This window comes from Branchiostoma lanceolatum, chromosome 14 (genome assembly GCF_035083965.1).
Source record: "Branchiostoma lanceolatum isolate klBraLanc5 chromosome 14, klBraLanc5.hap2, whole genome shotgun sequence".
Classification (NCBI taxonomy): Eukaryota; Metazoa; Chordata; class Leptocardii; order Amphioxiformes; family Branchiostomatidae; genus Branchiostoma; species Branchiostoma lanceolatum.
In genome coordinates, this window is record NC_089735.1 from 9,593,240 (window position 1) to 9,610,684 (window position 17,445).

General features: G+C 37.2%; 1 protein-coding gene across 1 annotated transcript; it reads left to right on the forward strand.

The window, feature by feature from the left end:
• Nucleotides 1–7,354: 7,354 nt before the first annotated feature.
• On the forward strand, nt 7,355–17,226 carry LOC136448888 (neuropeptide FF receptor 2-like). Its single transcript, XM_066448585.1, has 4 exons — nt 7,355–7,454; nt 14,590–14,865; nt 15,624–15,723; nt 16,500–17,226. The coding sequence occupies exons 2-4, from the start codon at nt 14,595–14,597 to the stop codon at nt 17,194–17,196; spliced, it is 1,068 nt and encodes a 355-aa protein (XP_066304682.1). The 5' UTR covers nt 7,355–7,454; nt 14,590–14,594; the 3' UTR covers nt 17,197–17,226.
• Nucleotides 17,227–17,445: the final 219 nt, after the last annotated feature.

A 17,445-nucleotide genomic window follows, 5' to 3' on the forward strand; every position in this document is an offset into this window, starting at 1 on the left:
GTACTATGTAAATGTATAAGTCATTTGCATAAATAGAATTGTTCATGGAGATAGGAGGTCGAGGAACTCTTGTTTGTATGGATTCATCAAACAGATTGCCCTACTGCCTTCCTAAAGAAATACATAAATTTCTGAAATAATATCATTTAAAGGTTGAAATTTTGTTATAATTGGAAGCTACAGTTCAATAAAAATCAACGCAATAAATCCCAAGCAAAGCCTACGTATAAAACCTGACGTCAGTAGGTCTGAAGTTTGTCACATTTGAGGAGCCGGAGACAAAAAAAAAGAACATTCGAATCTTTCTTTGATTTGCATTATTTTCCGTGAGCTTTACCCTTTCTGTCTGAGGATCGACGTCTTAAGAATATAAGACTTGGGTCTTGACATTTAGGGTCAATTGTAGCCATGTCTGATCCTATCTGCACCAGACGGATCATGTCCTGCCTAGGTTACATGGTGGTGCAACATCCTGCACTCGGTTTAAATAATACATAGGGCCTTTGCAGACTTATACCTCTGTAAGCAAGGGTAGTACTTTATTGAATACAACGTCCTCGACCTTCTTCTTAAACTCAATTTTCAGTACATCACTGATGGAAGGAGGGATAACATGTGTGGTATGGTTTTTGAATGCATAAATGAGCTAGCACCAACATACTTATCATCCACCTTCTCTCGCAAATGCAACTTTTACTCCTACAACACCAGACAGACATTACAACTTTACAAACCTTTTTTTGAAAGCTACAGCTGGGCAACGTACATTTGCTTATAGAGAGGCTAGCTACTTAAACACACTACTAGAAACAAAACGCAATTCTAATCGCAGTGTAGAATATGCCTTAAAAAGAATGCAAACTGTACATATAGTTAAATGAACTCTGACCTCTTTAACGTGGACAGGAAGCGGATATGATTTCATTTGTTGGGTTGTATATTTTCATGTAACATATGTTTTTGGTTATGTTATATTTTCGGTTCCTTGTGTGACTCAACAATCATCTGTTGCTTATACAACAGTTTATTTTCTTTGTTAAACTTATGATTTTACTGTTTATAGTCTGGGCCCCTTTTAAGAATTAAGTTGTTTGAAAACTCAATAAAGAAATGAATATACAAACAGCAGATCTTGCAGCTGAGATTCCGTTCTTGTTTTGAAATCAGAGCGATTACACAAGAGTTAAGTTCATATTTGTTGCCGAAAATGATGATAATTTTGCTCCGCTTGCATTTTAGTTGTCTGCTACAATAGCTACTCCAAAATAATTGTAGAAAACGCCATGCATCCTCCCACGCTTTGTTGCTAAAGGGCCTTTTAACCCCTGCGTCAGTCTTTGTCGTCGTGGCAACGATTTCTGGCAATGTCTCGCTAATCATACCCAATGTGAAGACGCAATCCGTCGATCAGGTGTGGCAGGACGGAACATTAGATGTCACAAATTTTTTATTCATGCTCTGGTGATGGACAAAGTGCTTTACATAAGGACCCTAGGCTACTACAATGCTGGTTGTTTGAAACATCATTTCAAAGCGAAATGCACTTATAGTAAAATCTTCTTTCTCTCGTTGATAATACCGTATGGAGTAATGCATGTTCTATGACAGACATGACTTGCGAGAGAGAGATGGAAACTGTAGATGCGATGATTTTTCTTCTCCTTTTCCCCTGAGTGATTCATTGTTAAAATATTTAGATGAATCCCTAAGTATATCAGGCAAAGAAAGATAGCGGCAATGCTGAATACATTATTTCAGCACGAGCGTATGGTAACTCTGGAGAATATTAATACGATTATTTCAAATTCATGCATGTGGACTAATTGGAGATAAAATGAGATATGATATGGGACATTACAGTATGTTTTCACTTAGAGTAAGTATGTTGTTCAAGTTATCTTTTGTGACTATTATAACGTATGGCAGAAGGACGGAAATTCTATACGTGGCCCTCTACCATTTTCCCTGAGAGATTCTTTCATACTTATTCGAAGTTCTATATTATTTGGGGGAATTCTTTGATATCAGGCAAAGCCATGGTTGTTTGATTAGTTATTTCTAGCACGAATGTATATTAACTCTGGATTCTCTTCTTAGATATAGAGTAGCATGTTTTTCTATTAAACTTTAATATCAGTCATATCTTACGGGAAAAAACTGGAACTATGGATGTAAAGTTTGTCCTTTTTTTCTCAACAAAGACAGGCCTAAGTAGCCAAACTGTTTTGGGGAACCTTTTAAGACCGACATCTGTCAAATATTATCCTACACGTATCCCCCCTTTAGGGCGGTCTTGTTACAGTCACAATAAAGCTCAAAAGATTAAAGGAAAACCTTTGGGGAAATTGACGTTAGACCAATGATTTCCTAGTTGTCATTCATTACTGGTTGAAATAAAAGACTTTTTTTTCAAAATATATGAGAATACATGAAATTATAATTGAATAATAAATTTGGTTTATCCATGAAAGTAGTTATTTTAAGTAAACGCGGTTAGGTGGGTTCTGTAAAATTAAACATGTTTGAGTCTAGGAGATATACTTGTAGTTGGCATTCCGTAGGTATTGTTTTCTTTCCGTTTTATTTTACCTGTGAGCTTGGGGCTCTAGACATGCCCATTGAGCAAAGAACTAAGTAATACACGTCCCTATATAACCACCGCTACATCAAATAACTGCTTCCCTGCTATGCCCCAAGTCAATCTCTTACACCCTTCACACAGACCTCCAGTGAGTGGGTCCTTTGATGGATTCGCATGCCGTTTACAAATGACTTGCCATGGTTGACTGCGCGGCACCTTCAAAGTTCTAACAGTGCCTGTCATTATTCATAATAACCATTATAAACGCCACCGGGGGGGGGGCTGCATGTGCCGATTAGGGCGTACACAGTTGGGGCCATGGTGCAGAGTATTTGAGACCTGCACAAAATAATAAGACTTGAGGAAAAATACTTACAAAAAGCTAAATTTACTATCATGTTGTGAGGGAATCTTACGCAAAATGAGAAAAAATGTATGTATACGGCATTGCAATTTATCCTTGATCATTTACAGCTCTTGAAAAGCTGCGAAATGACTGTGGTGATTTTAATGCACCTAGTATTCCACTATGTCTTGTTAGCTCAATATTCATCCATATTTCCTCACTGCCCTATCTAGTACCCTTCGCCCTATCCCGAACCCATTGTCATATGGAATATTCTTTTGAACATATTTGCCAATGGTTATTTGATTGGGACCTTGAAGCTGAAGACGGATGGATACGAAAAAATTTGTCCTGAGACACAAACATCCGTTACCTTCAAATTATGTTTGTAAAACTGTGTTTCATATTCAGTAGACCACCGCTGAAATTTACACAGCTCTTATGTACGCTTTTGGGACTTGGACAAATGTTATTTTGTAACTTTGGGGACGTCGACAAATTTTCCAGCGAGCTGTTTCCAAATTAATTTCTCCTCGAGTGTAAGGATAGTGACCGTATTCAGAACACATTGAGTCTTCTTTTTTTCTTCATTTCAGTGTCACAAGACGATTTGAAACTATAACTACCTTATCTATAATCCACATATCGTATAGGAGATAAGTACAATGAAATTACATGCACCGATATTGTATTTCATTTAAATCAAGCCAATGCTGACCATGGTATTTTAATTGGATGGGCATGGGTACCGTGTATTATCAAATATGCAGTTCTAATTAAAAGGTTTCGTTGCGAATAGAGCTTGGGAGCAAGAACATTTTAAAAACACAATAATAAAGCATGTGAATTCATATACGAATCCATGTCTGTGGCAGCTTTAAAAGCCATATGCCGGAACTTCAAACACTGTCTATATTCTACATATATATTACCAATAAGCCTGTCTTATCTAACGTTGAATTAACTGACGTCAGTGTTGCAACGGTGCGCAAATTCCAGGGAAATCTATATGGAAATATTAAGGAAGAAACATATGTCAATCCAGAGCTGTGCAAAAACCTAGATAAAAATTCATTTACCAGAGATTTTACGGATATAACTGATATCTAAGACGGAAGTCATGAGGTTTCAGAAAATTCATATTTGTAATATCTTAAATGGCACAGGTAAAGGGAGACATCTGTCTCTGGATAAATTAATATTCACATTAAGATAAAGCAGCATGACTATGTTCCCATATATCTCAATGCAACAATGAGTGAATATGAACTATAGTAAGAAAATAAGTGCATATGCATGATAAATGAACCCTTAGGGTAATGTTTCATCCAATTTAATGTCTACTATATATGTATCATGTAATTTTGGATCTTAGATAAAGTATGACACTGACATACATACATATAAACAAACGTAGGACATGGAAAGCTATTAACATGTCAATATAATGTTTATATATATATATATATATATATATATATATAGTCCTAGATAAACATTGACGTATAAAGGAACACATTTTCACACTTTTTGCTCTTTTATCCTACTACTTTAACCATAGCTATAATCCTCTCTAAGACAGATATTCATGTACTGAAACTTTGAATTAAGTTAAGCCCCATGTGCGCTGTTTCACAGGTAATATGCTGTTTTATATTTGCTCTTCTTGCACGAATGCTTCTCATAATCAAAGTAGAAGCCCCGTCGTGTGTTCTGAAGGTCGCCAGCCATCATCCGAGACGGCGGCAGAGCTTATCAAGGTTATTTTTCCGAGAAGTCTGGGTCCGATATACACTTGGGCCATGTTGATTTGATTATATGGATGACATCTGCGTGCGCATCAATTTTTGTCCCCCCTCCCCGCAAAAAATACGCCAGACTGTAGATCGTGCAAAGCAGCTGCAAAATGAGAAAATATGTAAACTGCACGTTAATGAAAAAATAATTGAAAAAAAAACGGATACCAATGTCGTAGAAGTCCATTCCAAAGTCAAAGAAGAATATGTGAAAAAACAAAATGAAGAAACTAGTATTCGGTATACCACACTCTTTGTTTTTGGTTTTAGTCATCCTTCCTTGCCAGGTAGATTTCATAATGAAGGAACCATTTTTTGCCAACTATTCTTATTCAAACGCTCGCATCAGTTTTGAGGTCCCTGGAGGATGTCTTCTATGTCCTCAAATAAAAATGAATAAGGTAAGGTCAATGGAACATAGTTACTATGCACGTCACTGCATGTCAGGATTAAGGCGTTGAGACACCATCCGTCAATACTTTCTGGATTTCGTCCAATTCCAAATAGGTAGTTGGATCCGAAGCCATGGAGGATCATGGAAATGGCATATAAAGTCTGCAGAAACATTTGGAACAACTTTTGCAATTACGACGAACGGGGTACGCTTTCTGTCAAACATGTGTAGATGTTTGTTATGTAAAGAGCTCGAGGAGTCACTGATGCACCTTTAGACAGACAATCTTACATTGAACTGGCTGCCTTATTTTCTACATCAAATGAAAGTCTCTGAACTATTTCAAAATCTGAATGCGGCGAGCTGGTATGTATGTATTTGCTTGAATACACATGGATAGGCAGAAAAGCCTGAACTAAACACATTGTTGGGAGCATCGATACTGGAAGCTATTTACAAAACATGACTCTCGTGATTGATTACCGTGGTCAGATACGCTAAAGCAGAATCGAAACATCACCAACAGCATGGCAAATTCACCTGCAAATTAATATAGGCTCTCCATGTCTGGCATTGTTTAGCAATGATAAAACACTGAATGTGTAAATAACTTCAGAGAACACACGGGGCCCACGGATAACACGTTAATGAGATTTGTTTGATTGTTTATTCAGCACATATCAAAGACACAGGTGAAAACAACAATAGAATAAAGAAACAGGTTACTTTGATCAAAGCATAAATGGAATGAAAAATATCATGTAATCGATATTGGATAATGGACATATCCATTCAAAGAGTGAAACTAGACATAAGTGAAACTTAACATAGAACATAAAGATTAATACAAAAGTTAACAAGAAATAAATTGAATACAAAATGAGAGAATACCAAAATCCATAACTAAGATTATCTATAACAATTTCTCGTGACTAAACGAAATGTCTAAGATATTATAAAGTGAGCTTTCATCTACTTGTCTATTGAATAAATAACAGTATTGACAGTGCCGACGGTATTGACGTAGCATATATCATGAATACGTTATTCTTTGTTCTGGAGGTTGGGTAGCTTCTCAGTCTATTTGTTTTTTAAACATGAAATATAAGAACATATTCATAAATGGATGTCTTTTCATGCATCCTTTTTGACACTATCGTCTTTGAGATGGACACAAGCGTAAGTGCTCAGTGCCATGTTCTTAAAACTCATAGCTAAAAGCTGCAAACTCTCATGGCCTCTTATGAAAATAATGTGACTCATGCTCCTGAACGTGAGTAACTAACCAGGATAGTCAAGTAAAGGACCGGAATTTCATTCATCCTCCCACACACCCCACAATCAAAAACCCATTTCTTTTACCTCCACATTAGTCTAAGATTACACTGCCGGATCCTTTCCTCTCATGTTACGTGCAGAGAAGAAGAATTGTGGCATGAAGCAACATCAACCGTGGTGATCGTTTCTTTTATGTCATCACTATAGGAGATTTAAGGCCATAGTAATGCCTTTATCCAACTCAGCATTTCAATTGTGCCCGCAAATACAGTACACAATGATTTAAATGACCATGCACACATGATTTAAGGAAGTCAGGCTTCGGACCTAAACAGGATTATAGCAGTAGACTCAAAATATATTTAATAGGATATTTAGATCACGACGTACAAAATAGGATTTTTTTAGTAGACTGGCTTCGTGAAATGGTTAGTTCGTTCTTTTTATGCCAGAGTATCAACCATGTAATTGATTTCAGTCTGTGAAGATCATTTTTATTTCGTTGGGTTTAACCAATGCTATTCTAAAAAGCTGTTTGGTGAGATAGGAATGCTAGTAAAGGTGACTTATCACTCAGACTTCCTTAAATGAAAGCCAACATAAGAAGGCCATTTCACTTGCTGATACGGTTTCATCTACAAAAACGACCTACCACAAAGTAAAACGATAAAATCTGGAAGAAATCATTGCAAAAAAAGGGGAAAAGTCAGAAGGCCATTTCACTTGCTGATACGGTTTCATCTACAAAAACGACCTACCACAAAGTAAAACGATAAAATCTGGAAGAAATCATTGCGAAAAAAGGGAAAAAGTCAATTGCTGTTACTTGTTAGATGTTTGTTTCATTCTTACTTGGTATTCAAATTGATGTAGTAGACGTACTTACACCCCTGTAGAAACGAACATGGAATAGTCCGCCCCAACACGTATGTATTTAAAGTTTCAAGAAGGTGCAGTCATTCCCGCGACAGCTCCAAGAACGACCACCAACTCCGAATCGCTTCCTGCCGCCCGTGAGAGAAGTCCCTCAAAGTAGACCGCATGAAGCAGGCTGGTCAGGTAAGATAACTTTCATCTGCTGATACCCTAGCGTTGTATGTACGAATATGGTAAAAGCACAACACGCTTGGTCGAATTCATGATGCGTCCGTGACTGTATCGGGTGTTGAACTACTGAGAATGGCGAGGGCAAAGGATTCAGACCGAGCGATTTTTTTTTTCATTTTGATAATTGAAAGAACAAAATAATATTGGACGCTGCGTTTTACATTTCTTATTGAATTTTGGAACGATCATATTGTTTGAAACGTTTGTGACGAAGTCCAATTTTTGATATGGTCATGTTAGATTGCCGCCTGCTATTTAAAAACAATTCATTCTATATCACACTTGAAATCTTTGGATCTTAGATACAATAAAAGGCTATTTCACCGAGAGAGGGATTAAATGTACGTAAAGGCAGTTTGAATCAACTTGCTATAAAGCCAAATCTATGTATAAGTTTTGGTCACTACTGACGAAAGAAAACTTTTCTTTATCGAAAATACTTCCTTTGGCTACATGTTAGGCCAAGCGTGACGGACTACTAATATAAGTTCTACACTCTAAAAGTAAGACACTGCAGTCTCAGTAGCCTCAGATCATTTTCCAGGCACATGTTTCTCATTTTTGCTAATCCCCACAGCGGAAAAGCCTGAAGGCAAAAAAATCATTATCAGGCCCATATTTCATACAACTGGATGCTCCAGCTGGTACTTCGTCTCTGTGAGGAAAAAAAAAACGACTTAGTTTAAGATATCGAAAATGTAGAGAGAATACGAAAACGAAAACGCATGCATGTTTCATGTTTACTGCAAAAACAGTGTGGTTGAAAATAAAATGGTATTTCGTAAGTGCAAGGGTTTCGCTTGGAGGTATAATTTACTCTCTGTGAGTTGGGAATGGCAGGAAATCCTAACGTCACCTTGTACATTAGAGACAAGAAAGAGCCCAGGGGCCGGCGCAAGTATGCTGAGAAGTATGCCATTAGTGGTATACTGCTGCTTTTCAGCATTAACAGGTGTGAATGTTGATTTTTCAACGTCCAGATGTTTTTGCTGTGACATGAATGTTCCTGTAGGACATGTTTTCATGGTGTCATTGATTCTTTAAAGTGATGAAATATGAAACATATAATGTTTTTCTCTCATTTTTTTGTCCTTTTTTCTCTGTGAAAGATCAAATGAATTAAGATATATAGTTTTCTATTTTCGTTCGATTTTGAACAATCGTCAAACAAATATAATTATAAAAAAATGATGTAGCCCAAAGAAGTAACCGAAACATGCCTTATTGAAATAACATAACACGGCAAGCTTTTAGTCGTCTACGTCCACAAAGACTAGGCAAGAGCCAGTGGCTATTAACAAACATCTGTTTGGCCCAGCTCCAAGACTCCCAAGAGCTGTAATAGTGGCAGGGTTAACTCCACGAGACAAGCCTAACTACCAACGCAGAATAGTAATGACCTGATCTGCCGAGTGCTATCATTACTCTAACTTAGTGTAACTTTACGAATGTCAAATATTCAAGATCTATCATTTTTTTATAAATTAGCGTACGCATACCCATCCTTCTACCAGCTGCGGTAGAGATTTTGGTAAGAAATGCTTGTTGCATAAAACATAAATCTGAAGTATAGATGGAAAATTAACATTCTAGAAAACTGCGTAACGAAAGTCTTGTGCTTTATATGCCAAGGCGTACCGAATTTCCTCATATTGAGTGCAGTGTTGATAGTCCCTTAACATAACAAGTTAGTTTTTACAGTGCAATCGCAAAAAAAGCATCCTGTCCATTAATCCATCTTCTTGAGAGAGTTTCAATTTGCCATCAAAACATTTCCTTTGAAAGTCATGTCTTCATGTAACATGCCACGTCCGTAAGAAGAGCTTTCTAGAGTTAATGCAAGGCTTACATGAGAACTTACTGGTCAGTTTACAATGGGTATGGGAAATGTGCTCTTTGAATACCATACCCCGCTGAGGGCATCCTTTGAAATTCATCGTTAAACTGACAGGATCTGATTTAACCTTGTATCGACCTTTGGAGATCGTTGTGCAATGATACAAAGGGTCTAATGTACAGGAATCCCAGCGCGTGGTCAGCGTGATAGCAAATTCTAGATCCCTTCTCAGTTCACTACCCATCAATCATAAGGTCACCCTTCTGAGGAAACAGGTTGCCTATAAAAAGTTTATAAAGGAGGTTTTTGCATCCTCATGGTGAAAAATAATGTCCTTAGGGTACGATATGCAAGCACAAATGCATGAAGCTCCCCATGAGAAAGCCTATCTTTTTTTTATATTCCGGATCCTAGTCTCAGTCAGTTTTATCGCAGCATGCACTTCCACAAGAAAGTTTTATGACGTTTCCATCAAGTTGATGCCTCCATTGATGAAATACGACTGGCTATATTACAACGATTTAAACAGGACATTGGCTATCAAATGTCACTGAATCCAATTCCCTACAACTGTTTGCTGCTTGCAGCTCATGTGAAGTTCCTTATACAACATCGTGAATGCACGAAGTACATACATGTGAATACACGAATGTACTTTGTGTATTCACGATGTTATTATAAGAAACGTCACACGTCAACGCAAATCTACATTCTGATGAATACTTTCGATACTTATTCAATCGCTGCGTTACTCCTTGAAGGTTTTCCTATCTGTAAATTCAGAAGGCTTTGCTAATAATGTGATTAGCTTAGTTAAACTTTTTTTAAAATTCGCGGCACGTCTTTAATCTTTTACACAACTTCAAATGTGTTTCCAATTTTCCATCTCTTAAAATAAGTAACGCTGTAGAGAGAACATTTCTCAGAGCTTCTCACTGACTGAATCGGTAATCAGAAAAATGAAACAATTTTTTCCCAAGCGGAGAACGAACTTTATTCCCGGTAAAAGTAATTAAAGAAAATCAATTACTGTAATTCATCCTATTAGATAACTGATCCACCAAGGAATAGGGTTTAATTTTGCCGTAGAAGCCTCTAGCAGAATAGCAACAGCCCATGCATCATTAAAATAAGTTGGACACAACATAAGTTGGTCAACGTTTTTTGTTCTTATTATATAGTAGCTCCGATAGAAGATACATCTTTGTACCTGGGAGTATATACTATGCTATGTTCTATCGGTAAAATGCCTGTCCATTTTTGTCTGCTTCTGAGTTTCAAAATATGTTCAATTATTCTTAGTCCTATTTCTTAGTCGAATTGTAGTAAGTGATTGTTCCTTCATGTCAATTACGTACCTATGATATCCTGAGGGAAATTTAGTCAACTTGAGTTTCACTATTACCAAATGTGAACCAATAGATACTACTGGTTGATCTAGTTTGAAATATTTGTATACGTTTTAAAGCTATTTCGTAATTGTTGGCCATCAAATGTTTCGACAGTCTCAACTTAATTATTACTAGTGCATTTTTTCAAAAAAGGCAATTTTGTGTTATCTGACTTGAGCATTACATGTTTCGAGTAAAGCAGAGTCAACATACAATAACCATTATTAGAATGCCAATAATGATCTTTACTAAATATATATTTGATACGACCATACAGCTCATTGGTCCTAAGCAGCTAAGTAGAATTTCATTTGAGATACGTGCATAATTATTCTCCAGATATCTCAAAAGTTCAATTCCTTGCTTTAAATGCATGTACCAAGATAACATAGAATTTGTCGAACGGTTATTAAACTTGGAATAATTATGCGGCATATGAAGTTATACATTTTAGTCTTCACTGGCATTCTTTCCACGTACGTAGAAGAGGTTAATGATGCTGCAATGAAACGCTTAATTGGCTTCGTGACTACTGTCGAGACGTGTCTAAAATTGACATTCGATTTTTTCTTTGTGACCGTTTCAAACATGGTGGAGTGGATTTCGTAAGCTCTAGAAACATCCACGGGTCTAAGGGTTATTTCATAGTGGTCATTTCTTTTAAACCGTAGTTTTTGCCGGTCGTTAATCTAATCTGTCTTAAACGTACCTAGAATGATACAACCAAGAATCTCGTCAGACATGCACGTATGACGTAGGTGCTTAACGTTCGATTTCAAATTCCAAAAGGAATTATGCTATTGTGGCTTAAGGTAGGTAGGCTTAGGTTAATCATCTATAAAGGATAAAGTGCTTTGACATGTCATTAAATGCGTTATGGTCGGATATAGGCTGGATTTGAGGGAGTTTTATCTGATGGTCTCTTAAGACACGGGATTACTTTATTCAGAATCTCACAGCGTAGATAATTCAGATCCTTGCGGGTCGGTGAGCAACTGATTTCTCGGCATAAACCAAAGTACGGCTTCGAATAGAACGTTTATAGAGTACGCAAATATGTAACTGCTGTAACGTTAAAGCTATTCTGATTTTCAACAATATAGGAAATAGTGATGAAGGCTTGACATAAAGGCTATACGATACGCCTAAAATCGTTTCCAAAAGCAACTGGATAAATTTGGAAAAATAAGTTTTAGACAGTATCAGCTATCTTTCTCCCGTGACTAAAGGGAATAACTGAAAGAAGCAGGTTTTCTAGCAAAACTCTGAATAGATCTAATCTATTATCCATTCATAGTTTTTGTATAGCACCTGCTTGTCTCAGTTCTTTTATTAAGAAAATTAGGGAAACATGTTGTCATTGGTTTATATTCTATGGCCCTGGCAAATGTCATCACGTGCATTTTCACATGTAGATGAAGGAATTTTCAGACCAACCTAAGATATTCTAAGGCAAGGATTCAGAAGAACAAGAAGCATACCAGAGTTGAATCGATTTTGTACCTCGGATTGATCAGGCGAACATTTCAGATCGTTGCAAGGAACAAGTAACAGGTTCAAAAAGGTTTCAAAGGAGACAGTCCGATAATTCAACTGAGAACGAATGGAGACTAATATTGGACATCAATAACAACTTAAGTGGTATAGTGTACCCGTATCACGTTCTCATCTGCAGGTCCAGTCCCGGGGAGACATGGTGAATTGTAGCCTTGTCCCCGTGGAACATGGTTGACTGATTTGCCTGGTTGTTACACAGACGCTATAGGGCTCGATCTACATAAAACATGTCAAACTTGCCATAAGTTCCAGGTAGCTGTCAAATCTTATGTAGGTCAAAGGATCTACAGCATGATATGTACTTTAATTCATTACATCTCCCGGTCCTTTCGCATGTCTTGAAAAAAGTCCTTTGTTGACAAAATTCAAGTTGATATTTTGTTACCAATATTAATATATGTAAATTGACTAACACTAAGAATTGAGATAATGCTACATCTAAAACTATCCTAGCACAACATCTGTCCCAGACTATTACTTAATTGTTTTCAAAGAAGAATCCAAAACTGTTGGAAATCCGACATTGTAGTTTTCCCGTCCAAGTAATTCATACAAAAATCAACACTAAACTGTCTGGATGGATACCAGCTTTTAAAAGTAAAATCCATACTGTGCCTGGGACCCTATGAATATATATATGCCCACGGACATATACCAATTTGAACGTTTACTTGTGTCTGATAGACCGTGTTTAGGTGAAGTATGGCTCCGGTGATTATGACCTGGATGAGTATATATCGATTGCTATCATCCAGGAGGAAGAGAAAGAGAAAGATACATATCTGTCAGAGGAGAGAGTGCAATCTGGTAGAATCGGCGATTCTACCTCAAGGGATCCCTATTGACGTCTTTGAATTTAAAGACATTCCCCCGAATGACCTCCAGAACGTTTATCTAGTATTCATGGCAGTTCAGATCTTAGGATTGTCGTGAAACTCATAATTTATACATGGTTAAACTACTTTATCACATTCTGTCGACCGACACTCGGTTCGGGATCTCTACTGACAGCTGCAGAATCACTGGTTATGGCAGGTCGATATTTCTACCATGTATTTACAAATGTTCTTGACCCCTGAAATATATCCTATTTCCTACCTCTTGATTTCTCTGAGCTATGATATAATTTGAAGGTATGCCTTAGCCAATAGTCTTAACGAAGTTTTATCAAATCATTGCTATAACTATAACTGTAAGACAGATTGCAACAAAAGGACATATCAACGGTTGTAACTGTAGAATCCAGTAGAAGATGATAATGAAGATACATGTAATAATTAGTCATAATTTTTGCCATCTCCTTTCACATTTAATCTATTATTAGTTGGGATACATTATTGCATATGAGATATTCCGTAGGCAAATGGTCGTAAGGAAAGAAAGGGAAGACATTGAGGTAAAGGGGCATAGTCTAGCTATAATGATAATGCTTCCATGTCATATAATACCACCATATGCATACGGACTGTAGAATGAGTATTTCCAGTCCTCCGTTATTTGTTGTACAACCATTTGTCGAAGATTTGTTTTGTTTTGATTTGTTCTAGAATTCTATGCAAATTGTGTATATCACCATTAAAATACTTTTAAACACATTCAGATTCATCCCATAACATTTTAACTCACTAAGTGTCCCTCACGATAAAGTTACACTTGACGTCTCGAGGGATTGCATTCCACTAGACAGCGACCGCACTGCGACCCAAATTTTATTTGTATAATTCTTGACCACATATTTTGAACATCATACAAAATGTAAATTCTCCTGAAGAGACAACAAAGCACAAAAGGGATTTTTTTCGTCATGTATAAATTCGTTGAGCGCTGTGTCTTTTTTTAGATCGCAGTCTGGTCGCTGCGAGGTCGCCTACAAGGTGGAATTGTGTGTGTAATATATGAGGGAAGCTGTGGATCTTTGCGGGTCGTAGCAAGTCTTTGGCCCTTTGAAGATGCACTACTATTAAGGGGATATCAGTTATGTGTTTAGCCACCAGTTGTAATTTAGAAAAGTGCTAAAGGGACCACCTAGCCTGCTGGAGCAATTTGACCTTTTGATTCATGAATATTGATGTATTAAAGTACGCATTGATCACTGTTGGTCGTAAAAGCCTTCTATTATACATTGTACCTACATCTGACTGCAAGGGAATAACGCATCTAACAAACCGCGTTGTCTATGCGGAATAGTAATGAAATGAGAAGATATGACGAAGAAGGTTTAATGGAACGTCATGCAATAATATATGAAATCGACAAATTTGGCATCGTGGAGTGAGCATCACTGTGTAATGTTTTCCTACAGAAAACATGAACTCGACGCTTGCAAACTCTTCTGACATCTTCCACATGGAGATCCCGATGTTGAAGCATCCTCCAGCTGTCATCGCCATCTTCGTCGTCGGCTACGTCATCACCTTCATGGCGACGATGATAGGCAACAGCATCGTCTGTTACGTCATCCTAAAGATTCCTCACATGCGCAACGTGACGAATTACTTCGTCTTCAACTTAGCCGTTAGCGACATGCTGTCTGCGATTTTTTGCATGCCCTTTACGTTGGTGGACCATATCATCAGAGGTGATGTATAAAAGTGATGAAAAGTTCGAATATCCATAGCTGTTAGATACATTATTCAACAACAGGGCTTACCAAAATGAAATGTCTTGGGCCTATGTGTTTGGAGTATAGCAATTCATTTCAGCAGTGTAGAAAATTATGAAGCATAAAACGTATTCTCAAGCATGAAATTAAATGCCCATATGTGTGTAACATGTTGACCATTCTATTATCACTAGAAAAAGTTATTCAGCTATAAGGCTCTTCGAAAAAATAATGCGACACTATATGTATTCAAAATGTCTAAAGCTCGACGGTTGTCAGCAATGTGGTAAATTATCAAGCAACATGGATCTCTAGAATCGACTGGCAAGAATATTTTTAAGATTCGACGATGTTGAGGAGTATATCAAATCGTTTAGCAGCAGGGCTCTTTAGGATAGAATTGAACTGATTCCTATGTGTTTGAATTGTTGAAGATTCGAATTCTTATGACTGCACACTATATTATTCAGCAACAAGGTCTTTGAAATGGGCTGACCCGACCCTATGTGATGTCTACAATATAGTCGTTCTGATCAGCCATTTTTCCTACCCTAACATATTTTTCATGTTCTTTGGGTAATGGCAAATATTTGAATATGTCAGACATTAACATTCCTTCAAATCTAAAATGAGTACCTTTATTTCTTTATAACGTGCATCAAAATCGCTTTCATTTCCAGTAATCACTTATCATTATTTTTTCTGAATCATAACTTTAGGAATTTTTCATTTAGGTTGGCCCTTTGGCGAGGCTATGTGTAAGGTATTTCCAGCCATGCAGATCATCACGGTAGCAGCATCACTCTTCACCCTTGTTGCCATCGCTTTTGACAGGTTAGTATCTAACATTTACAATTAGAAAAAAAACTGCATACTTAAAGGCTTGATTACAATTAAACATATGCATATACATATGTCTACATGCGTATATATGGTATTTTGGGCCCGCCCTCTTTTAGACTCAAAATGCTAGATAATATCCTGTCCTTTCATACCGATAACAAAGATTTCCTTTGTTTGAGAAAGATATGAAATTATTTTGATATCTAAATGCCAGATATTCCCTGTAATCCACGATATTATAATTTGCAACCATATTGGGAGATGCTCAGATTGTAAAAATGTAAAGTATCAGTGTTATATCCAAGAAATACGGTAGATGGCACTGCTGATTTTTCAAATTTCACTTCAAAATCAATGGGGACTAATATTGGATATACATAACAACGAAGACGGTATATTGTGCCCGTATCACGTTCTCAGCGGAAGGTCCAGTTCCAGAGAGACATGGTGAATAGTAGCCTTGTCCACGTGGAACATGGTTGACTGATTTGGCTAGTTTTAAGACACACTCTATAGGGCTTCGATCTTCATAAAACATTTAAAACTCCAATACTTTCTGAAAGTGACTAGGATAGATTTGATATAGTTCAAAGGGAATACAGCATATGTGCTTAAAGCATATGCACTTACTTCAAATCATCACATTTTCCAGTTCATTCGCATGTTTTCGCCTTTATACTTTGTGTATTTTTCTCGAATGGATTACGCATTGTCTTTGAGTAAAGAAATACCGTTATGACACTGTTGAATCATCTTGTTGTTTACAGGTTCTACGCTGTTGTGCATCCGACCACCCACACCTTCACATCCACAGTCGCCGTTCGTGTCATAGTACTCGTATGGGTCATGGCTATTTTCCTCAGCATTCCAATATTCGTCGTTCAGGAAAACAAATACCAAAGTTATTATGATATGGAAATGCACACATGTGAAGAGAAATGGCCTTTCGCTAATTCCAGGAAGATATACACCGCCTCATTGCTCGTTATCAGTTATCTTGGCCCTCTCACGGTTATTACTGTTTTGTACACACGAGTCGGCGTCCAAGTGTGGTTCATGATGCCACCAGGAGCCGTTAAGATACGAGATAATGGCCAGGGCACGCCCATGCAAAGAAAGGTTAAAGTCGTAAAAATGATGGTCGCAGTTGGCGTGCTTTTTTCCCTCTCCTACCTCCCCATATTTACGATAATGATGCTTGCAGACTTTGGCAATCTAACCCTTGATCAAGCTGACTTTATCTACGTTTGGATCTATCCCATTGCAAACTGGCTCTCGTACATCAACAACTCCATAAATCCTATAATCTACGGCTACTTCAACAGGAACATAAGAAAGGAACTAAAGAAGATGGCTGGGAAAGCAAGATCCCAACGAGACTTTGCCATGTCAAAATACAACTCGCGAACTACTTCTAGAAATGACTTTCGAACACGAGATACCCAAGTCGGTACCTCAGGCTGAAAGAAACGGAGCAATGGCCTTAAACTTCAACCTTAACATGATAATCTTGGCCATTCTCAATTCAATTACCTGGAAGAGAGCAATTGTCACAAGGGTTGTAATAATTATGTCCACATGAGTTTTGTAAAATCTGGAATGAGAAACAGTAATTTTTCCTATATCCAATGGACTCGGATTTATTTATGTTTTTTACATCTTTGGAATTATCTGTACCAGATCAAAAGTAAATTGAAAAATTTTCAAACCTAT